General features: G+C 36.8%; 1 protein-coding gene across 1 annotated transcript in view; it reads right to left on the reverse strand.

Moving 5' to 3' along the window:
- Window positions 1-25,596, reverse strand: part of SNTG2 (syntrophin gamma 2) — a 308,015-nt gene that overhangs the window by 114,512 nt on the left and 167,907 nt on the right. Inside the window, exons 5-6 of the mRNA XM_075049219.1 lie at window positions 21,134-21,177; window positions 20,977-21,018 (exon numbers count right to left, since the gene is read on the reverse strand). Coding sequence (XP_074905320.1) covers window positions 20,977-21,018; window positions 21,134-21,177 — 86 coding nt within the window. The remainder of the gene's footprint in view (window positions 1-20,976; window positions 21,019-21,133; window positions 21,178-25,596) is intronic.

Raw genomic sequence — 25,596 nt, forward strand, 5'->3', positions numbered from 1 at the left:
CTGTCACCGAATGCTGTTGTATCTTAGTGATACCATTTTACTTGTCATTGTGTGGTAAATATATTAGAAACACTGACTTTAGCTTATCAGTATTTTTTTCAGACTGTAGCAACATCCGTATTTTGTAAAATCCAATAGATAATTATGAAATCAACACATTTATAATAGTCACACTACTGTACTGAAATATGTAATGGGAAGAAACATAAACCAAATAAAATTAATACTAATAACTAATTTTTTTATTCACAATTGGCTTTTTAGAAAAGCCACAAATGTGAACCATTTCAATTCTTTGACTTTGGAATAACAAGAATTTCAACCTCCTATTAGATATAAACATTTTGAAGAAAACTTTCAAACACAGCATAAGAGCTGTGTTTCCTCTTAATTAAGCAAAGACTGTTTGCACACAAACATTTATATTTGTCAAGAGATGAGAGGAGACAGCATGACAGACACACTGCCTAACATATTTCTGGAACATCTTAGTCAAATATTATGAAGAGAAATTAAATCAAAAAACTGTATGAAACAAAACAAAACAGTAGATTAGAAACTGTGGTAAAGCATGATATTTGATTTTTATTTCAAATAATATTTTGAAAAGGAAAGGACTCTAATATTAATGCTTTGGTTTAAAATTATCAAGCAGTAATACCTTAAAAGATACTTATCCTGTATCATACTATCCTGGAGATACTTTGTTTTCTTAGGTACTGTCTGAAGAGGTGATAGTATTGAACCACACACATACTAAGGAAAAAAAAAATCAACTTCAGTGCTCACAAGAAGGTATTAACACTATGGAAGGTCACTAAATAATGCACTGCTCTGTGATGCTGAAGCTTTTGCACAAGTCCAGTAAGTCCAAAAAGACAAATCCAGTAGCTTTGGAGGAACATTCACTGATGCACTGTTGCCTTACTGCAGTATTAATATCAAAGGAAAATTGCAGAAGTGAGTCGGGTTTTGGGTTTGTTTTTTTTTTAATAGTTGATTGAATACATTTACTGCAGCTAACTGTGTGTGTGCATGTCCTTACTTGTGTTCATACGTATGAAGGAGAAAAGGGCATCAAGGGAAATGCTTGCTTTTCATGCTGGCTCTTAGTTGTGGATTTTTCACATCTCTAAGTGTATTCATCAAGCCAGGGTTTATTATGCTTCCCTTTTTCACATGCATTTCTCAAGAAGAGAACACAGAGAATGTTAAAAATATAAATAGGAGCTGCTAGATCTCACTTAGCGAACTACAGTCCAAAGTCTGCAGAGAAAAATATGACTCATATTTTAGGAAAACCAAATTACCTTTGTTGCCTCATTTTTTTACCCATTTTAAGGATTTAGGGAAATCCTATATACCTATACGTGGGCAAGTCAATGGCATAATTCATAGCTGATGTGCATTCTTTTTAAATTCTGGTGCCTTGTGTTTACCACGGCTTGCTCTAAACCTTCAAACATACCTGATCATTAATATTCACACTGCTCAGAGATTTAGACAGAGGTTTGGCTGTTGGAATCAGGTTCTGTCTTACTATAGATCAGAACTGTAACAGCAATTAAAATTGAAAAGGACCATGTCTTTGATGAATGAATTCACCCATAAGGCCCTTTAGCTCAGATCTATTCCAAGAGCAGAAGTCACATCATTTAACTTTCGCCATTTAAAATATTCAACTCTAAAGAAGTTGTTAATATTTTTTTCTAGGAATCAGTAAAGATCTTAGGATAAAAAAGAATCATCACCCACAGGTGTCTATCTCTAAGTAAGGAGAGTCTGGATGATAACATTACACTTTAAACATCTGAAGCTAGATGAAATGAATCATATCTCACGTCTATAGATGAAAATTTAACATTAAACGCCTAACTCAGACTAAAAGTCTGAAGCAGAAATTCTGAAGTAAAAGGAAGTAAATCTCCTGATGAATGTCTGATTTTGAAGTACATGCATTTCACAAATAAAACACTTGAAATTCACATGAAGTGCAAGTCTTGGGGTTGACAAGTACCTGGGTGGAAGACTATGTACAAGCCAGTAATGTAGCTGACAAACAACTAAGAAGTTTTACTAAAACACATGAAGAGAATTAGATCATAACATATAATAGCAAAAACCCCGATGAAATCTAGAGAACTAAAGTTTTAAAAAATTCTTAACACTCTCAGAATGAAAAAGGAACAATAGTACTTAATACTTAAAATGCCTTCTTGACTAAAGCATGTTTGGAAGTATTTTTGGAAACTTGGCAGTTTCAGCTCAACTCATATGAGCAAAACTGAAAAAGCTGATATCATGCTTTTACGTCTGTGAGTAGGCAAAGAAGATGCGTGACAAAGAGAGACCTCACAGTACAAATAGTTTTTAAAATGAGAGTGGAAGCAAAGTGGCTTTAAAAAAAAGTTTGTAAAATTAAAATTGGATTGCAAATAGTATTGGAAAAGCATGAAGCAGAATTAAGTTAGTTCAAGAAATAATTATTTCTTGACACTTGCCTCTTTTCCACTGGGCAATTATGAACCAGTTTCCAAGAAATACTTCTGATTCTTATCTTCCTTAGCATTGCAGTATTCAATGAGCAATACTCTCTTCCCTACTATTCAATTGGCTACTCCAAAACAAGCATTTGTGTCTGAACAATTTCTACAAATATGGTACAAATAAGACAGTCAATGCAGCTTATGGAAATTCTCACGTTATGTTATTTCTGCCTACAAACAGAGTAAAAGACCATTTTAACCACAAAGCTTCAGTATTAATTTAAACAAATAAGACTGCTCCTGTATGACAGAACTACCAGGAATTATAGACAAAAAAGGAAATTATTTAAATGTTTTTTTTCATTATTTTATACATTATTTTTTCTACTTAATTACACACTTTAGTCCATGTTTCACTTCAAAACAATGCTTACAGAAATATCTGGGATATGAAAGATGCTGATACATATCGTGCATTGGAAAATACATTTTGAGCCAAATCAGCTGTTCCCTGAAGCAATGGAAGTATAAATAAATTTGCTTAAGGCTAACTATTACCTGAAGCATGAAGACCAATCCCTGAGAAACTAACTTTGTCATTCTTCAAAAAATTCCAAGAATATCAGTGCATTACAGGGGCTTCTCTCCTGAAATTCAAGTCAGTCTCAACTGTTATCCATGTGCTATAACTGAAAATAGTTGAAAGCCAAAGAACTCATAGTTTTAGAATAAGCAGTATGTTTTATTGCTCATTGTATTAGCTTTGTGTGGCAAGGTTTTTGTAGTGAGACGGTTACAGGGGTGGCTTCTGTAAGAAGCTGCTGGAAGCTTCCCCCATGTCTGACAGAGCCAATGCCAGCCGGCTCTGAAATGGACCCACCGCTGGTCAAGGCCGAACCAATCGGCAATAGTGGTAGGGCCTCTGTGATAACATTTTTAAGAAGGGAAAAAGTTGCAGTGGGCACAGAATTGGCAGCTGGAGAGAGGAGTGAGAACATGTGAGAGAAACAACCCCGCAGACCCCCAGGTCAGTGCAGAAGGAGGGGAGGAGGTGCTCCAGGCGCCGGAGCAGAGATTCCCCTGCAGCCCATGGGGAAGACCCTGGTGAGGCAGGCTGTCCCCCTGCAGCCCAGGGAGGTCCACGGGGGAGCAGACATCCACCTGCAGCCCGGGGAGGACCCCACGCCGGAGCAGGGGGATGCCCGAAGGAGGCTGTGACCCTGTGGGAAGCCCATGCTGGAGCAGGTTTTCTGGCAGGACTTGTGACCCTGTGGGGGACCCACACTGGAGCAGTGTGCTCCTGAAGGACTGCACGCTGTGGGAAGGACCCATGCTGGAGCAGTTCGTGGAGGACTGTCTCCCGTGGGAGGGACCCCATGCTGGAGCAGGGGAAGAGTGTGATGAGTCCTGTCCCTGAGGACGATGAAGTGGCAGAAATAACGTGTGATGAACTGACCATAAATCCCATTCCCCATCCCCCTGTGCCACTGGTGGGGGTAGGCAGAGAATCCGGGAGTGAAGTTGTGCCTGGGAAGAAGGGAGGGGTGGAGGGAAAGTGTTCTGAGATTTGGTTTTACTTCTCATTACCCTACTCTGGTTGACTGGTAATAAATTGAGTTAATTCTCCCCAAGTTGAGTCTGTTTTGCCCGTGACAGTAATTTGTGAGTGATCTCTCATGTCGTTATCTCAACCCACAAGCCCTTTGTTTTATTTTCTCTCCCCTGTCCAGCTGAGGAGGGGGAGTGATTGAACAGCTTTGGTGGGCACCTGGCATTCAGCCAGGGTCAACCTGCCACACTCATCTTGTTACACATTACTTGTAAAAAGAAAGATTTGTCTCAGGTTTCAAAAAATCACAACAGACAGAAATGGCCAAATTACCAGAAAACAAACATACAATTATTAGATTGAAACTTTATTAAATCATTATTGACATATCTGGTATATCAGCAACATACTATAGTATCAAAGCGCCACTTCCAGTTCAAATATACGTACACGTATCTGACAGCATGACTGGAAATGGCTATGTTTAAGTGGAATCAGAATCTGTAGAAATGCAAACATTTCTAGCCCAAATGCAGGCCTTTTCAAGCAACCAAATTGGGGCAGTCTACCCCTGCAGGTTCATGTTCTTCAAATATATTTGAAAATCTTTCTAGATGATAGTTAAGTGGTTGTGTTTATACAAACTCCAATTGGCACAGATTGAGCTAGAAAGAGTAAATGCAGGTTTTCATGTAGCTGTTACTGTTCCAATTTTCCTTGTCGGTTTTTGCTTGTATTCCTAACATACCTGCAGAGTTCTCAGAAAAAGATTTTTATTTGACTAGAAGTGTCTCTGAGGAGAGAGGTAACAGTCAGAAAACTTCTGCCACTGTCTACTGGCAGTGATATGAAAGGATGATGAAGGTAATTTCAGTTGAATAATGGACAATATTTAATGAAGGCTGTCCTGTGCTACCAAGTGCAAAAGCTAAAACAGAAGCTTTTGAAGTTATCAAACCCAGGAGGTCATATACTGCATTCTCTGATTTAGAAATTATTGACAATTTGGGCACTGCTTCCTTTTCTTACAACAAACTTTTCCATAATGATCCTTTTGTACTAAGTGTTCTTAGGCCAACAGAGATTTCACAGACATCCAGAGTTAATATAGGACTAAATGTAAGAAGCATTGAGAACTCCTTTTGGTGTCTACACATTCACTGCTGAAGTACAAGACAGAATTCCTAGACCTATGGACTGATCAGCTCTACAGACTGCCCTTCACTTTGGATCAAGCAGAGAATTTATTTGTAATCATCCATATGTTCACTGTTTCAGGCTTAAAGAACTGGGGCATCTAGAAAATAAAAAAACATCCCTCTCTTCACTGAAATCCTTACAGCATGTAGAAGAACATAACAGGATAATAGCAATACCTACGGACAAAATTCAGCACCGTTTCATAGTAATAGTACCCCTGTATGTCAGTATTTAATGCTTTTGTTTCCACAGCTCCCCAGGCATGAAAGTGCTACTATCACCATAAAACAGCAGATCATCTGCAGTATTCAGTACGCACCAGAAAGAAATTTGTGTTAGGCAAAGTCCCATACCTGAACCATCTGCAGACTATCTCAGGACCTCAGCCTATGATTCCTTGCAATTCTGCTACTGTACAGGCCAATATTTATTCAGCACAGGTCACCACAAAGTATATTCCTTTATTCAAGACTGAAGATTTCCTGTACTGGAAAAAATCATTCTAACTGATGAGAGGAACACCATGCAAATCTCACTGACAGGTTACAGTCTTCTGAAGAATCAGTTTCTCTTCCCCCAGAGTACTGATTACAGCTAGAGCCATATTTGTTTAAATACAGTGCTATACTTTTTTCTATTAAACTTTTTGCCATTTAATACCATATTAGACAAAAACCAACAAGAGCAAAAAACCTTTTGATTTCCTGATCCAGTTCCTTAATAGTTTTGATGCAATGTGCTAGCTTGTTTGCCATCTGAAGTGTATGAATACACTCCTGTTCTATGAGTGTTTTGTCTGCTATCTACAATAAAGAACAAGAGCAGGTGCCATTACCCAGCCTCAATTCAGTGGCTAAACAAATGTGCCTGAAATATTAGTGACAGCTATAAGACCCATTCACTTGTTTAGATCATAATCCCAGTAAGTCAATAACTTTTTGAAGAGAAACAATACTTATGTTCAGCTCATGCAGTGATCTCAAAGGAGTTAATCTTCCTTGTGATTAGAAGTACAACAATTTTATTAATGCGTTAATTTTATGTGGCTGTAAGTCCTCTATATAACATATATTTTCATTTCCATTGCATGAAATTTACAAAATATAAAATGTTTCACTTACATAAACAGCGTAAGTCTAATCTTTTACAAACACATCTATTTAATTAATCTATTCAATATCACAAGGGTGTACACTACCTCTTTATGAGCTTGTAGCTTCATCCTCTTAATAACATTGAGCTACAGTGGATAGCACTCCATAGATCTTTATACCCTGATGAAATACTGAGGGTCACCCAGTATATGGTAGTGAATTAGTCAAAAGCACAAAACATTGTTTAGGTAGGAAGAGGAAGGTGAGGGAGGGAGAAATGAGAAGGAGAAGATACTGCTTCAGAGAAGCTAGGTCAGAGTGGAAACACAGCAAAGTGACCAAAAATGAAGACATAAACTAGTTTGTGCACAGGATGTAAGTATTAAAGGAAGCAAGAGTGGACAGGTCTTCCCAGCGATTGTCAGGGATAACAAGGGACATCATACAGCACTGTTCCTGAATCTATCAAGTCCTGTTTCAAAACCAGGTAATTTCTTTTCCTACCTGCCCTTTCAAAGAACCTCCAGTCTTATCCACAGATAGTTTACACCCTTTTGTTCTTAGTCCAACATTGTCCTTTAGCTTAAATATTTGGTCTCCCTCAATGGTGCTTAGTTTTATACAGGCGGGAGGAGGAGACAAAAGAAAGAGCCCCTTTATTTATGACTAAAGAGGCTAGTATAATTTGTTATAAATCCTTTGTAGGTCTTTCAACATTTATAAATGAAATAAATATAAAATGAAAAGGGTTAAAAGAGACAGCAATTTTATTTTTAATATTTATTTATTTTTTAATCTTAACTCCTTTTACTCTTAGGAAGTAAGTACCGCTTAAAATCATAGCTGTCCAGCCACACTCTCTGTTGTGCTTTACCTAAGAAGTACTACATTTTGTGTCCACACCTTAACAAAGACTTCAATTCTTCCTATAGCTCCTTTGTGCCAGGTAGGTGAATTCTTTCATCAGTTTTAATTACAGTAATTCTGCTTCTGTGCTCAAAGATTATGTATATTGTAAATGCTCATAATGCCAGAGTACTTGCTGCTTCTCTAACCCAGGGAATTGATTGTGAAATAGATGGGGGCAAAATAGTAGTACTGAAATCTGAACTACTTAATTGTGGATGCTTTCTTAACATGTTTAGATCTTGAAAGAAAGTCAATTTTCATAAGTAAATTAGAGAAATTGTGTAATATTTTTAAGCATACATTTAACACAGGTACCGTAATATGTTACTCCATTTTTTTAAATCTTTCTCTGAAATTTTGCTATCCTTTACAAAAGAACAGTAAAGGTGCAAAAGGGTGCAAATTTAAATGGCAAAAATGTGTTTTAAAGCATGTGAGTTTTATCATTTGCATGCAAAAGACACTGGAGACCAAAAGTATGCTGTACCGTGCTTCTTAATGAGGAATGCTGCCAGATGCATTCAGTGATGAAATAATAGCATTTCTTAGAGCATCTGGAAACAGTGAGGTTGAATTGTACATCCACAACATTTTAAAGTTATACTATAATTTGCTGATTTTATGTACCTTTATTTTTATGCAGTGCTGGGATACAGAATACTTATGGCAAATTAGCAACTGGAGAAAAGAAATTAAATTCAGAACTTTTTCATCTAAGTAAGGTGAAAAACATTTTTTAACTATTTGTCTCACTGTCATGATAAGAGGGATGCTGTTCTACTATGACCAAACCCCCAAGAAAATAGCTCACAGAAATTCTATAGGGTAACTGAAAAAATAGAAAAACTATGAACAGCAGAACTTCCCTCTGCACTCTGATGTCACAGATTAGCATTCTTGCTATTGTTTATTATTTTCTCTCTTTCTTTTACTGTCTACCTATATAGCAGCAGCAAATTTTCTAAAATACATGCTAAGTCTTATTTAATGAAAGCAACTATGTTATACCCATTAATAAATGCTCCTGAATAAAGAGTTCATTCACTTATTTCAGTTCCTGCTTCAGGTCTTTGGTGCATGCAGCTGTTCTGCAGCTACCTACTGACTGTAACAGGTATTTGCTGTCCACATAATAGGTGACTAAAGCATTCTTTTGGGACTGACTGAGGCAATGAAAAAGGAACTCTGTGAGAATTACCAAGATGAAGTTAAGAAAGTAAAAACTTCAGAAGCTTGATATCTTTTGTGTGTGTGTGTCTCTCTAGTCCTGAAAAATATATTAAAATGCTTTAACTAAACAGAAACTTATTGAATGTTTCAAGGTTAAAGAGTTTCCCCCTGGAAACTTATTTACAGAAATGTTGGGGTTTCTCATACAGCTGTGTCTCAAAACTGCATTGTGTTTGAAAGCGACTTACAAATGCTTTCAGATGTACATGCCTGCTTTGGCTGATCCCAAATGTGAATCTCCTAAGAACTGGGAAAGTCAGTGGTCAGAGTCTGAGATCATTTCAGCAAGCTCCCTATCAATGATATTTAGGGCTGATGGATTCTACCCATGTTGTTTCTGTTCATAAGTCTGTGTGTAACTGGAGATAGTCTCTTTAGTCTGGAGCACATTGAAACCTTACGCCAGTCAAGATATGACCCCCTTATTCCATGCCCCAAATTGCCTGTTTAAAGAAATAAGGGTAACAGCAACATATTGGGAAGACAATACACCTAATCACAAACTAAATAAATCATATTTCATACATAGAAACTAGTCATACAAAAGTTGATATGCAAACCCCCCTACATTTCTTTTCCAATATCCAATGACAATGTAGGTTGGAAATCAATTAGAGTAAGAAAAGTACAATATGCTAAGGTTTTGCCTTTGTTCTTTTCAAACATCTTTAATTTTTTTTGAGGAAACAAATGTGAAACTATCTAAGAAGAAAATTCAGAAAATGCCTAAACTATTTTTAAAACATTAAAATCATTTCACATAAAAATACTTTGGAAGAAATAAAGGGAGACTCAGTGGGTACCTGTAAGGATGGATTTCCCTCAGTTATTTCACAGCATAGCCCTGCCAATTTGTTCTAGAAAATCTCTATCATTTTCCCCTTCCTCCCTCTGCAGCTCTCATGAACAGAGAGGATCTGGAAAAGGGAAGTGGTAATGTCACGGTTGTGAAAGTATACACCTTGATTTTATTTCCTCTACAAGTTTTGATTAACTAAGCTTTCTAAAAACATATATATGAGAAGGAAAACCACTTTAACTCTAGGTTAGTCAACTGCATATTTCAAGTTATTATTTAAAAAAAATAAAATTATTTAATAGTTACTTGAATGAGATCAGGGAAAGTACCAGCAAAAGCCCTTTCAAAAAGTCACTAGAGCAGATTTTCTGTGCTTTCCTACTGCTCTTCCTTTTCTTTCCTCTCTGACATTTTCCTGAGACTTGTTTGTCATCTCTCTGGAAGCACAATGGCTGCTTTGTTTGATTATTCTATTTCATATTTCTTTAGGTTTTCCATGACAAAGCATACACCCCCACAAAAATGCAACACACATTTCTCAACGTGTTCAATATAATTTTTAAGGAGATTGATTTCTTATTTCACTTCTACTGCATCTGCATCACTTGAACACATGGCAATTCCTGGAAATACAGTGTGACATTGAGGTGATTTAAGACACTACTGCTGTTTCTGTGCAATACCACATACTTGTTTTTAACTTGCATTCATACAGTAAGCTGTAATTCCAGCTAAACTTTGCAGTAATGTATATAGACTATTTCAGAAAGTGTGTACAATTTTATTGTCTTTTTTTTCTTTTTTGTAACTGTTCATTTTTAAAATGCTCTTTAGTAGCATCCACCTGTTCTTCCAGTGTGTCTAAAAAAAAAAGAACATGAGGAGCAGATTGCTTTTGTTAGGGTGTGCGAGTGAGGCAGCAAGGGACAGGGAATACAGAAGCGCAACTTCATTTAGATGGAAACCATTTATAACATCACTTTTAAACTCTCAACAGAAATAATTTACTAAAATGAAGAAATCTAAAAGCAAATTTTGGAAGGTACTAAGAAAATGGGAGCACCATGCAGCTGAAGAAAAGAAGATCAAACAGTTCCATGACGTTAAAAGGAATCAGACAATTTTCACATGATGTGAGAAAATCTCAGTTACTGGTTCCTCTGGATCTGGCAGAATTACCATTCCAATATGAGCAGAATATTTCTTCTATGTTGACCTAACAACAAAATTGCAGTATAAAGGACTAACTAGTCAAGTGAATCATGCAGAGTATTGCTGAAAGTACTGCGAATATTCATCTTGGCAGCTTTAAGGTAGTTCTCCAAGAAACGAAACATGCACAGTTTTTCTACATAGAAAAATATTTGTCTTTTCCTTCATTTAACTGGTCAAACTCTCATTTTATACTTGTCATATTTCAATTAAACTGTTCTTTTTTTTACTTCATAACATTTTCTTTGTTGTGTGAAAGAGCATGTTCAAACTGAAAAGCTTCCTACAAGAAACACTGAAAAAGTTCAGGGAATAACATGAAGCTAAGCATCAGTTTTAGGTCAGAAAAGTGTGTATGTCTGTAAGGGTGTCTATACACTTTAATGTAGCAACTACCTGGGCAATCTAGCAAAACAGTGAGCATTTCTCTTGAACTTTGATCTGTACTGATGATCATTTCTGGCAGGAATCTTAAGGTATTAAACCCTCTATGGATATTAAAGGAAAACTTTATTTTTACTTTCTCCAAACGTCACAAGGTTGTTGCCTCAAGTATTACTGAATTATGTATTTAAATGTTAATGTGTAGTTAAATTTACAGAACATAACACTGCAGTTTTCACTTTGTAAGTATATATCTTAATTTGTTTAAAGATAGCAGTACATTAATGGTTTTAATAGCAGCATAGATAAATAAAATCTACTCATTAATATGACTATGAGATATTACTCCACAGTAAAATAAGTAAATCACAAGAATGTAGTTGTGCTATGTCACAAGCACCTAGCAAATTGACAAATTATTTTAAAATGATTTTTATTATTTTATTGATTTTATTAATTCATCACTGTAATTCTAAGGCTTTTATTATCTTATAAAATTTGATATATTTGTTGAGCAGTTAAGCATTACATACCTTTTTAGGTATGCATCTTCTAATTTTTTTCTATTTGACCTTTTTCTTTCTGATATTGTGTGGGTAAAATTCATAATCTATGTTCTACCACTTGTAACTGAATTCAAAAAGATTGTGCAGAGAACTTTAATTCTAAAATAGGTAACACAGAATTGATGATGGAATAAGGAATGAATGAAAGCAAAGTTTCAATATCTCAAGGAAGATAAGCGATTTTCAGATTTATTCCTTGTGTCTCAATGAATCAGCCTATTGAAGCACAAGTTCAGCACTTCCTGCCAGACATGCCAATAACAAACTAAATAGTATTACAATAAACATCTGCAGTTATCAAAGATCTGGCAGAAACACTTGATGACTACTGGCTAAAAGCAATTCAAATTCTGAAAATCTGAAACAATCCCCATTGAACGGATTCTCTGTTTTAATGGATATTGCTTCCTTAGTGATTACCTTCCATGAGACTATTCATAAATAAAAAGAAAGAAATGTTTCTAAGTACTTTCCTGGGTCAGTGAACAAAATTCCAATTAGATTAACATTTGTGTGAAATACTAAAAGTTTGTGAAACATACTAATTTACTATAAAAATGTATGAATAAGATACAGTAAGAAAAAAATGTCACGTAGCACCTAGTTCTTCATTTTATATACCTAGACCCTCCTTTCTGCCTTTTTGTAAATATGTAAGAGAGTTCCTGTGCATTTGTATACCTGTGCAGTAGCAATCAGTGGGATTTCCCTTGCTATCCCCAATCTTGCAGATACAACCTTATGGCAACTCAGCTAATGGCGGAAAGGGCACTTTGGAGAAAGTTAAAAGGCCCTCTACAAGCTAATGGTGGTTTTTTTGGTTGTTTTTTTTTTCCCCAATGTATAATAACTAAACAAGCCTCTTGATAATATTATCTCGATCTTGTTTCGCAGAATATTGTTCTCTTAAACCTCTGTTGCATAATCACTTGCCAGGCACACATAAAAATCCACTACAGAATTTTCTCTTGAGATCGTCATCAAGTAAAAGGCATTAAATTCACCACTGTTATGTTATATGATAGATAAATAAGGAGATTTGAATGACACTCTATAAAATATATTCGACCTTCCATATTGCTTAGGTATATAAAACCCCTGACTGTTTGGGAATGCATCTTTTCAGTTAATCTAATCTAAATAAAAAGAAATTACTAATGATATGACTTCAGCAGAACCTGCTAAGCAGTATACACACACACTCAGAGATGTCTGTAGATTTAGAGCTGCAAGTTATGAACAATGATTTCAGAAAAAAGAAATATTAATTCTGCTTTGGGATTGTCTGCACTAAGCTACTAAATTTTAAGAGAAAACTAAGTTTTTTTTTAAATGTAGTAGAATGACAAACATAGAAATCAATTTCAAGACTGCAATATTTATATAAAATTACCACTTAATACAATGTGACAGAATAACAATCATTCTGTTATTTTCACAAAAGACCATGGTTTTTTTTTCCTAGGAATAATTGATGATTTAGTACTTTTTAATGCAAATAAAGATACTAACTGTTATGATAAAGAACTGTGTATCTTTGGATTTTGGTAAACAAACCATACTCCATATTGTCATGCAGTCTTTGCCCAAGTAATAGCAATAAAAATGCAGAAGGGCATCAGGATTTTACAAGACAACTAAACACAGACAGATTAAGATTAGCCAATAAAATCTTTGCTGTCATTTTGTTTGTAGAACCCAAGTTCTACCAACAAAAGTCCAAGAATGGATTTTATTTGAACAAACACAAGCTGCAGAGTAGAAAAAATGGGAATATATGAAAGATTCAGTTTTACATTGTTTCTTTAAGAATTACAGAGAATGTGCATACCATTTTAAGGTTTTTTTCCTACTTGAAGAGTTCTCTGTTTTAGTATGATGTACAAAAAACCTCAACCAACCCTAAATTTTCAAGTCCTGATTTTCAATTAAGTTGACAAATTCCAAATAGTAATGAAAATTAAAGAAAATCAGCAAAGACAGAACAAAGTCAAGAACATCATGTAGTGATGACTCATGAAATATTCTGCCAGCCTTCCACAAGTAGCAGCCCAGAAAAGTCCTTGAGGCAGAAATGGTTTCCGTGCATTTAGCAAGCCTTACTGGACTTTTCTTCAGTCTCTCCTTGAATTCATGTGAAACTCTTACATGTTCTCAATCCTCTCTCCCGCGGCTGTTTCTCACTCTCCCAACTTTTTTTTCCTTCTTAAAAATGTTATCACAGAGGCGTTACCACTATCACTGATTGGCTCGGCCTTGGCCGGCGGCGGGTCCGTCTCAGAGCCGACTGGTATGGGCTCGCTCTCTCTCGAACACAGGGGAAGCTTCCAGCAGCTTCTTACAGAAGCCACCCCTGTAACTCCCCCCGCTACCAAAACCTTGCCACATAAAACCAATACACTGCAACAGCCTAAGGACTAGAAACTGGTCTAGTACCTGTTCCACTAAGTCCTCATGCTTGCTTTGAATCTCAGTCTTGGATTCATTTGACACCTCTTAGTTCTGGCTTATCTACCGGCAGAGACAGTGAACAATCTGTCCTTTACTATTCCTTTCATACCACTCAATTTACAGGCCTCCATAATCTCTCATCTCAGTTACCTCTTTTCCAGAGTAAAGTTCTATCTGCCGTCTAGCTATTCATTGTTTAGAAGCTATCCTACATCTTTGATGCTGCTGCTGAATGCCTTGTTGCCTGCTCTGAACCTTCTCCTTTTACACCCTTTGAAGTGAGAGGATCAGAAATACCATCAGTACTGAAGATACAAAGCCACATTGGATGAATACAATGGGTTTTTTTCAGTTCTGTTTTCCACTCCTTTCCTAAAAAACCTCTGACAATTGATTAGCTTTTCTGAATTCTTAAAGCCTGAAATTTTATTTCACAGCTGCAGTGGTCAGTTTGGAGCCCATAATTGTGTATGTGAAGTGAGGACCATTCGCTCACACATGTACTGCTTATCTTTCACATACACAGATTTCACCTTTTACTGTATTGCTACCGAATCACTGAATCCTACTGTCAGTCTTCACAGGTCTCCCTTATCTTTGCCAACCTGAATAATTATGTTGAATCAGAAAACTGTCACCTCATGTTTCATTTCCTTTCACAGTTTATTGTGAATGTCTTGAAAAATGAAGTCCCAGCCAAGTGGACTCTATGGGGATATCCCTTCATTGTGAATTTCAACCAAATTACTCTTCCCCTCTGCTTCCCCCTCTCCCCGCAGAAGAACTGACTGTTCCTTTTGTGTTGTACAGGGTGATAACCTGATTAGCCACCAGGGAAACACAATTATTTTCCTCTCAGGTGAACAATACAGAAACTATATTAATCTCCAAATTAACTTTTTCTGTATGCACAGTTGCTACACACTAATTCACTATTTCTAAAAATAAACTCATTTTTCAAGGAAAAGAAATTATTTTCAATTCTCCACAGCCTATTTTATTACCTACTGTAAAAGTGGGATTTTTCCTCAGTCCTGAATTTGAGTTATTTATGTTTCTACCCATACCCTTAGCCAGAACTAAGGTATGATAGTCGCAGCTTGAAGAATTGTGTAGAAAAGCAAATTCTAGTAATTAAAAGTGAAAAACAGGAAAGCCAGTTCATTTTGAAATTGTTGCTGACAGACCAGGCAGTTGTTTGGCTTGCAGAGAAGTAATCACCTTTTAACTTTGCTGGAAGTTCAAGGGTCAAGAAACAAAACTACGTATTTGGTACCATCAGGATCAGCTATCTACCTAAGCATCTCCAGAGTGCCAGATGTGAAGATGGCAGGTAGCAGGCAGAACAAACTGGCCTCTTTTCCTACAATTCCCAGATCTTGTAGCCTTCTCTCCCATGTGTTTACCCCAGTAGGTCTTAAGCCTTTAAAATCTGTGAGCCAAACTGACAATTACACATAATCTTCTATTTAGTAAAATGCAGGTTATCTGAGCTTGTCCCTATTCAGTGCACCTCCTCACATGCTATAAGGTTGAACTGGCAGATATTCTGAAATGGTGGAAATTAAGAAAAAAAAGGGGAAGAAGTCTAAACACCAAGGAATCCAGACATGCTACTGTGAAACAAAACAAAATAAAAAATGAGAAGAAAATGCTTGAAAACATTTGTTAGAGGTACAACTTAAAAAAAAAAATAATATCAAACCACCAGAGGAAAAACAAACAGGAAAAAACCAACAGCCTAACACCAAAAAACCCCAAGAAGCATTTACTTGCTTCTACCCCTTAATGGCTTATCACTATGGCTGACACTAGTGAAGCAATTCAGTATCTCCACCTTTACCACCAGCATCCCTTTGGTCAGTTCATGTCAACTGTCCTGGCTGTGTCCCCTTCCAACTTCTTGCCTACTCGCAGCCTACTCACAGAGAGGGAAGAGCAGGGAAAAAGAGAAAGCCTTGACGATATGCAAGCACTGCTCAGCAATAACAAAACCACTGGTGTGTTATTAACATTGTTTTAGTCACAAACCAAAATACAGCATCATGCTGGCTGCTATGAAGAAAAAGAACTCCATCCCAGCCTGACCCAGTACAAAGTCCCTTGGATGATACAGTACAATTCATAATCTTGAGTTAGGTATTTACAAAAGAGGGCTTCACCACCCAGAATGCAAGTGGCAAGAAGGGTGTTCAAACTATATTGGAGGATGATGTTTCAGAAGTCCCATCTTGAAGTAGATGACTGAATATGTGAGACATCATGGTGCCAGATGAAAATAACGCAAGCCAAAAGAATTACTCAATAACCTTTGACAGGCTCCCATTGATTAAGTACTTTGCATGATGTCAACAATGTTAAGTGTAAAATGCAACCCAGTGTGAATCGAGACCACCCAAGCCTCATTGCTGAGTGTCCAGAATTGCTGGAGTGCCTCTCACCTAACCTGACTGACACACTTAGAAAATAAGGCCCTCTTTACAGAGCTAGAAGATGCAGGTATGATTTTCTAAAAGTTAGATGAGTCCTCCATCCTTAACCTCCTACTTTCTGGACAAGTACCCTTAATCACTAAGCTACTATATTAACAGCTTAGTAGATTGTAACACTACTTTCTTCAGGGGTGTTTCTAGGTGCCCAAACCTACTGTATTGTATGTAGAACTCAAAGCTGATGGTTTATATGGTCTCTGAACCCTAAATGGAACTTAGGGGTGGGATTTTTTATTTTGCATACATTAAAAACCTTACATATGAAAGAAGCCCTTTTTTCAACCAAACATTATTTCAGTTCTGGATCTGTGCCATACCAGAAGTTTAAACACATCCACTTTCATCAAACAAAAGGGCACAGAGATCCATGGACCCTCAAGAATGTAAGCTGAAGTATTCCTTTTCCTTAAAATTAAATGGATTGCTCAGAGTTATTCCTAAATTCAATATAAATTCCACTTTAGATGTTTATGTGCCATGTTTGTGTGCAAGTGCACACACTCTGGGCCTCTGTAATCCAACAAAAATGAGATGAGAAATATTAACCTCCTGACAGGTAGCAGACAAGCACATCATCATTGACCTGATCCACCTACAAATAGCAGCTACTGATGGACAACTGATTCCTACAAGCTGAAAGCTTAGGGACATTAAATGAACCCTTCTTTTTGAAGCATTTCTTTTCAATTGCAAAACCATAATAAGGAGATTTTTATTTTGGATGAGAAATCTCAACGATTATTTCATAAAAATGCAATGACATAATTTTGATAAAAATAAGAAATAAAACATCTTCCATTCTCTCAGGGACTTTGGCAGTAGCCTGCCTCATCTCAAATGTCATAGATCAGCCCCTTCCTCTACCACCTGACCCATTTATATAACCCCACTCTGATTATGATAGCATGCTGTGGTAGTAGAACAGTCTCTTTGGAGATCCATCTCCTGGCCCATTGTGATCTCTCTTCCTTCTGGAGCTTCCTTCAGCCCTATGGCCTACAGTTGTTCCAGGAAGTTTTGTTTAATGCTTCTACTGAATTCCCATGTACAGGGAAAAGAGCAGCATTATGCATTTCTCTGTCATTCCTCACCACTGCAGCATAGCTGTGTTACATTGACAGTTTTGGAGCGCTTCTTGGTACTAAAAAACAATCCTTAAGGGATCTAAATTACTGTTTTGTGGGGAATAACTTTCAGGAAGTTTAGAGTTTTGCATGTGCAATAACAATACAAGCACCAGTAAGGCAGTTCACCAATGCACAGTAGACCTGACTCTGTGCTTTACTGAGATTGTCTGTAATTATTCTAGAGATTCAGCCTGATGGTATTAATCAACACTGAGAAAGGGACTGCAAGATCATGCGGCTGCACATTATCTTGACCTAGAGAGATCACCTCCAAGCATGTTTAGTTTCTTTGCCCATGTAATTTCTGCCTTGCTGATAAGACTGTCAAAGCCCATGTCATTTATGGTTGCTACAGATGCTATTCTGAGATACAGTTGTCAGTGAACCAACTGATAAATGCCAATAAACAGGCAACAGGGGATAACAATTTTTATCTATACTGCCTTGCACTGCAGACCGGAAAAGCACTGCCCACGGAGTGAATGTGAACTGGCTTTATCTGCATACAGTCAACCTGATAAATTAAATAAACCAGTCAAAAACTAACCACTATTCAAGAAATTATTTTGTTTCAGGTGAGACCAAACATTGTGGTAAACTGTATTTCAAAACTGCATGAAATAACTGGAAGAGTAAAAGAGAAAAAAAAAAAAAAGCATATTATTGACTGCTGCTTTTCTTTAAGTCCCTGAGAATGGCAGGTACCCACTACATTTTCAAATGAAATCCAATAAAATTTTCATAATTATAAGGCTAGGTAAGAATCCTTAGAAAAAGCCTTGAAGCTGCTAAACCTTAGGCCATTTATTACCAAATCAGCATTCAACAGTGCAGCAGAGGCAGTGGCCTATCAAGGCTATATGGTATAGAATGGTTGCAAGAAAAGTATAGGAGAAGGATGGGGCTGAGGTATCAGTGGTTCAGGTGAGAGCAGGCAGCACAGGGAACAGATGCTATGAAACATGTTATTGCTAGGAGCCATTTGGATACACCTGCTCAAGACCTGGTGATTTGTTTCAGTGGCTTCCAAAATTGACAGGTTCCCAGCCATCTTCCATCTTCTGTGCTTTTCAATGCATTAGTCTGAGTGTTGCTGTGGAAGTGATTCTCCAGCTGGGGTAGAGTATGAAGTGGAGGGGAAAGTGCAAGAAATGCTGCCAGAATATTGGTCTAAGATATTTATCTTAGGCCCACTGGAGAACATGTGATGGCAAAAATATTCTGGAAACTCAGCCAGCAACTTCTGGCTTACCTCTTGCCTAAACTCTGATAGGTAATATAGAGTAACTTCTGAGTCACGCTTTTTTATTTGAGGTTTGGCTGCAAGCATCTAAGCACTGAAAATGCTACAGAAGCAGCATTCTTTAGAAGAAGAAAGCAGTTCCCCATTTGTTTTTTTTTTCTGCAAGAGAAGTCCTTACCATCTTAATTCTATAAAGCAATGTAAAAACCATTTTAATAATTTTCCTTTTAAGCAAATAAAAAACTCACTGGAAGACCTTGGTCTGTTTCTTGAACATTACCATGAAAATGAATGCACCAGTGAGAGTCAGCTTATTGTGCTAGACCTAGTCACCATAAATCCATTCTTCAATCTCAAGATTCCTCTAAACTGAACATCACCAGATTCAAAAGCTATGCAGAATCTGTGACTGCATTCCACACTGTGCTGTACAATCCTGGGCAAGGGGCCTTTTCAGTGTGTCACAGCAATCCACACACACTGGCTTTCCTATGAAAACCAAGATACAGAAATGTATGCCTTAACTCCCAGCCTGAAGTTGAGATCTTTGTATGTTTTCTGTATTCTACTCTTTCTTGATATGGGTACGGTCATTAGATACAAGATTTCTTTATTATGATTATTTATTACCTACAGCCTTACAACCTCTGGGAGTACCAACTAGGAATTAGGATGTATCCAATATGCGCACTCAGGCTTGAAGACAAGAAGTGCATCTTAGTCCTATGGATACCATCAAAAAGAGCCAATGTTTAAGCACATTTCTTGGTTCCTAATAAAGAAACTTCCACAAAACCTGATAAATAGCATCTTAAAATGACTTACAAAATAAGATGAAATTGAAAAACATGTAATACCACTGCTTTCTCAGTTCCTCCCATTCTTGTCCCAGCATTCATTTAGAAACACTTTAACATTGTGTGCTATTGTTACTATCTACACTTCCGTAACACTTGAGGATTCTCAACATGAAACAGGAGCACTGCCCAGTGCAACACAGCCCACAACAATAATGTATATGATACATAAATATAAATAGGGCACAACTGAAATTCTTACATTATTTCACCAAATAAAATAACCGAGTTCCTTTATACATTTCCCATCAGGAATCCCCATGTTCTCACACAAGTGCACATTTAGAAATAGGTAGCAAAACATTAATTAGATTTTCTGGTTTTCAGTGCATGCAGGGGTAAGACCTGCAAAAAGTTGAGTCCCTTTCAATTGCACTGAAGGCAATGGGAATCAGAGTTTTTAAATACCTGAGCAGGATCATGACATTCACCCCACGTATTCTAATTTTTAAGTGCTGTTTTTACAGTAGGTTAAATCAGATTCTTTACTAAACTAATTCAAGCCCTGTTCCTGCAATGCTAAGGTGGTAAGAATTTTATTACCATTTAAATGTACTACCACAGCAGGTGAACCCTTTAGGAGCACCTGCAATCCCAATGGATCAGGCACTATAAAAAAGGCATAGTCCATAAAGACTATATCTGTGCATACACATATATATGTTATATATATATACATTATATATACGTATATATGTTATATATACATAAACATTTATATGTATAAAAAAATATTCAATTTATTTGCAACCTCTGAAAGGCTAATTGTGGTGACCCAAAGGACATTTCAATACCTACAGCAGCATCATAAAAAAGATAATGTAAGTTTTTCATATTTTCACCATTCCTTCTTAAATAGTAAAGGCCTTTTAATTTTTTCTTTGCATTCTATTGAATTTTCATGGCAAGCAGCCCAGTCTACAGTTTACAGGGGGAAAAAAAGGAAAGGATCATGTGATAAAACTGATACAGTTCCTATTCTGGGAAGAGCAGTTGCACTCTGCTGAACAGAACAGAGGTAACCAACCAGGATTTTGCATTTTTGCCTTGCTTTGTGCTTTGAAATATTTATTTTATCTAAGGGATGTAAAAACTATAATTAACAATGATTGAGACTCAACTTTGGAGTAGTACATTTGTGCCACAAGTGCATATATCTTACTATGAAGAAGAGTCACAGTAAGAGTGCAGAAACTATGACAAATGCTAACAGCCAAAATTAAGCTTTTAATAATCACATATATGACAAACCTAACTATAGCGCTGTGTCTTTATAGTAAAAAAGAGTAAACTCGTATGCAGCAAGGCTAGAGAGAAAACAGTTTCGACACAGGATATTCTGTACACTATTAAAAAAATCAAAGTGGAATGACTTACCACTTCTTCATGGGTAGCACTTTCTACATTTATACCATTAACCTAAAAACAGATACGATAGGGAGAAAATGATTTGCAATGTGTAAATTAGTTAATGAAATAAACATAAAGGCAAGTATGAAACAAATGTCTGCAGAAAAAGTGAATGTTTACTGACCTGTATTATTGCATCTCCTATAAATAACATTCCTGTTTGGTCAGCTGTGGGATTACAGAAGGAGCACATTTTAATTGAAAGTAGTACTGAAAAATAATGCTATATTCTCTTCCAGCAATAGGTTTAGCATGCTGTTTGTAACCTTCATTTGAAAGTGATTGGGTTGTGAAAATACCAATAGCATAGCAATCAGTATTCATCCTATAAAGGTAACAGATTCCTAGCAATTTTAAACAAATTAAGAGAGCTACTTTCCACGCACAAAGAACTTATTTAATATGGAATACAAATGTCATTTCTCACTAACAAAGGATTTCATTAAATTATGTGGAAAGTGTGATTCACACTTTTCATTATTGTTCCACAAAAGGGAAATAGGAATTTCTGAAACTACTTAGCAATTCCTTTCCCCCTGAACAAATTTACAGGGACTGCTATAATTAAAGAGGTTGTGCCTAGAATTTAATACAACTCTTTAACATGAAGTTTGAGTTAGCTTTGTTCCTCAGAATAACAAAACACATTCTTTCAGTCTGTAATTTGCATGTTTCCTGCCTTACAGAGTTAATGGGAATAACGTAATGAAACTGCAAACAATTCTGCACAGACACAAACAATGACATTTTTTATGTGTACTCTTTAACTTTTACATTTTTTTACTTTTTAGTCAAATTTGAGCATGTTTATCTCTTGGAATGTATTACTTAATTGAAAGTAAGGCTCTGATCCTGTAAAGACTGATATGATTAAATAAGGCAATTAGTCTTATATATGATCTTGTAGGGTCACAGCTTGAGGCTTTGAAGAATGTAATAAATGTTAACAAACAGTATTTTGAGAGATAGAAATAGAGGTAAAAAAGAAAGAAAAAACTGCATAGAGTATTCTCACCGTTTCTGCAATATAGCTGTTGCCACAAGAAATGTACCTTTGGTACAAAACAGCTTTTTGTTACCTTAAATTTATCATTCTAATAGATTTTTTCATCACTCCTTTGGCAGATAAAATATAACAGTTCATTAGTCATACTTTTATCGGTACTTAGGAAAGATTACACCACTTATTTTAAATTCCACGATACAGGTTGTATTGAAGGCCTTTACCCCACTTCTTATCCTGCTTTGTATTTAAAAAAATGCACACAATTTGAAATAGCTGGTATAGAAAAGAGACATCTATGCACAGAAATGCAACTGAATTAAAGCAGTTCAAAAACATCACGAAGCAGTGCGTAGCAGCCTATATTGAGTACATAATTGCTAGAGGCACTGAACATTAGCTTGGGCATCTCACTACTAAGCTTCTGTTCAAGATGTTAGTAATACATATACCAACAATGAAAAACACGTGAATAGTTTTTAATTCAATGCTTATGTTAGGGCCATTGGGCTGCTTTAGGCAAGTGGAAGCATACTTGAATTGGAGACAGAAGGAAGAGGGTGTGTTTGAAATTCCAGCTGCGGTAAAGTATAAAAGGATGAAGTCAAAGGGTGCGTGCCTTGCCCACTGTGTGTGACTGACTCAGAACTGAGTGCAGAAATTTTGAGTATGTCTGTACGAGCAAGTGATGAGGTAGAACAGAGATAGATCAGGAACCAAAGCAGTTGGTGCTGAGGCTCCTTACACCCACGCTGTATGGGTTTCAGGGATTTTAATTTAGATCAGTTAGACTGGTCCCCCAGCCTGAATGCTCCCAGATGATGTGAAGCTGCTAAAGGAAAGCTAGTGCACAAAACTTTGTTTTGTGGGCCCCTAAGCAGCCCATCCTAAGGCACACCACTGTCACACAGTGATGCACTTCTGCTGCCAGTAATAGCTACAACATGCCACAATACACAAAAGCAGACCTTGCTTGCAAGTAATACAATGGTCCCTGCAACTTGAATCAATGCAAAGCCTAGCCATCAACTGAATGAGGTGTAACACAGGGAGAGGGGATTGTCAGCCTACTTCAGGAGGACACCTCTAATAAGCCAGTCCTAGGATATTACTTTGTGTGAGGGTCGCAGTAGGACTCACATGCCAACTCACTGCAGTGAGACAGATGTGTTTGTTTATACTTCAACAAGTACCAGTCAGCTGATCTGCAGGCCACAGATGTGATGAGGATGGCACACGTGAGCAGCAGGCAGTGTTGTTTTCCTGAGGCCCTGACTTGTTGGCTCTTCTGGTGGGCCAAGGCAACTCTTGCCATTGGGAAGATCAGTTGGAAATGCAATATCAAAAAAGAAGCACAAAAAAAGAAAGAGGGGTGGGGATGTGAGAGATGAGTTCAGAAAGAATTTCCGTAAGAGGTGAAAGCAGAAATATGTAGGGCTGGTAAGAAAGGAAAGCATACTGAGCCAGAAAATGTTTGGGTGAAAGATGAGATCCTGATGGAAGAGCGCGTCATGAAGATTTGCAGGCAGGTAGGTATCACCATCGTCCTGGATGTTCAACTATCCATGATCTGCTGCATAATGACACAACAGCACAGTTGTGTAATCTTGTCTAAGTCTTCCGAGAAAACTGCTTAGTTCCAACAAAAGTTGTAATAAAATATGTAGACTAGTATCCATGCAAAATAGGAGAGGTAAAACAGGTAAAAGAGACACAGGTAAAACTCTTGAGATTGAGATAGGCCTAGTTAACAGCTCAAAGTTTGAAGAGGAAAAGCACTGACATGAAAAGGTATAAAATCTCAAGGAAGAAAACCAGGTAGCTGGAGGATGGTAACTCAGCAGCACTGAAGACAAATCCCTTCCAGGGAGCAATGGAGCCTGAACTTCTCCCACCTGACTGTTGACTGCCAGGTCAGCAAAGACTCATTGGTCATTCCACAGGGGTGATGAGTACTGCCACATCCCCAGCTACCTACTGTGTGTGTTAGCCAATAAATTTTATAGTTTAAGAGCACAAAGCAATTATATCCTGCTTGCAGAGTCTCTACACACAATCAAAGCTGTCCAGATAAGTATATGAGAGAAGGAGCATTATGTGGTTGATATCAAATGCTCTATGAACTGAAACAAAGCACAGAAAACGGGGGCAATGAGGGCATTAGCTCCAAAAGTGCATTATGCTGCAAAGTAACCCAATAATGTAGACACCATGACTGCTGCCATCATGGCCAGTGATGGTATTCTGGCAAACTATGCTTGCAAGTCTCTGATGAAACACTTTGGTTTTAGCCAATTGTCTATAATTTAAAATCAATGATTTCTAACAAAAATATTTTCCACAAATCAAATTGTAGAGGACATGTCACTATGATGCATAAGTTACCATGTATTTTACACGTATATTAGAAACAAAGTGACTGGAGAAACTCCTTGGAAAGAAACAAAAAGGCATCTCGTTTCTCTAAGGCATATTTTAAATCTGAAGACAAGACATCTACTGTTGCAGACATCATTAAGTCATATGTTCTCTACATGACGAAAACATTAAATAAAATGTTCCATGCTACGTGGAACTTTTTCTCCCACTGGTAACACCCTCATATACAAAGGTGTCCATGAAAGGTTGCTCTGCAATTATCAGTCACTATGTGTAAAATGAATCAGCACTAAAACCAAACACTTGAGAAAGAGCTTTGGGATACCAAGAAGCATATAACCTAATTCAGAGAAACAGTAAATATAACTTTTTTAGAATCCAGTATAACTCTTGAAGCTTTACTTGAAATAATATTTTAGTAGCAGTGAATTGAACATGGCCAAAAACAAGACTTGGAAAAGAAAATAAGCACAAAGTAGTGATAAGCAGAAATGTACCAGGCTGTAAAAGAAAATTAAGTGTGTGCTACAACAATTAGTGCTACATCACCTTTATTCTACATCTTAATTATCTTTAAAAAGGTTTAGTATTGATTAAATGCTGTACATTGATTAAATTCACAAGTGATACTGAAGAAGGAGGAAAGCATCAGGGAAATCCAAATGGGCTTATGTTGAAGAAATGATACAAAAATAAACATTAAAAAAAAAATCTTATTTTTGAGAACATTAGACTTGAAAAACTTTTCCAAAAGCAAATGACCTATCATTCTAATAATTAAAAAAAAAATAAATTCAGAGCCATGAACTATTAAAATTATTTTGCACTCAGTAAGAAGGGAAAAGAACCAGTAATTCTTTCTAGCTTTGCCTTGTTTCCTTTTTCTACACATTAGGGTTGAAGAAGGGCTGTGTTAAATTTTCCAAAATTTGCAGGTTTGTGAAATGGTAAATTTACTGAACAGATTCTCAGGAAATTCTGACTTACCATGTTAATTGATGCACAACACTATGCAGATTTGAGTCTGTAAATAAACTGATGTCCTTATATTTTTCAAGATTGATCACAACACATATTTTCCCTCAATTTTTGTTGAATTGTTCAATCACACAAGAAACATACCAGGTACTATGTCCTCTGTCATTATTAGTGATGCACAAAACCATGCTGCTTAAAGCACACAGTGAGCTGCACTGACTTCATGG

This window comes from Buteo buteo, chromosome 17 (genome assembly GCF_964188355.1).
Source record: "Buteo buteo chromosome 17, bButBut1.hap1.1, whole genome shotgun sequence".
In the NCBI taxonomy this organism is placed as follows: domain Eukaryota; kingdom Metazoa; phylum Chordata; class Aves; order Accipitriformes; family Accipitridae; genus Buteo; species Buteo buteo.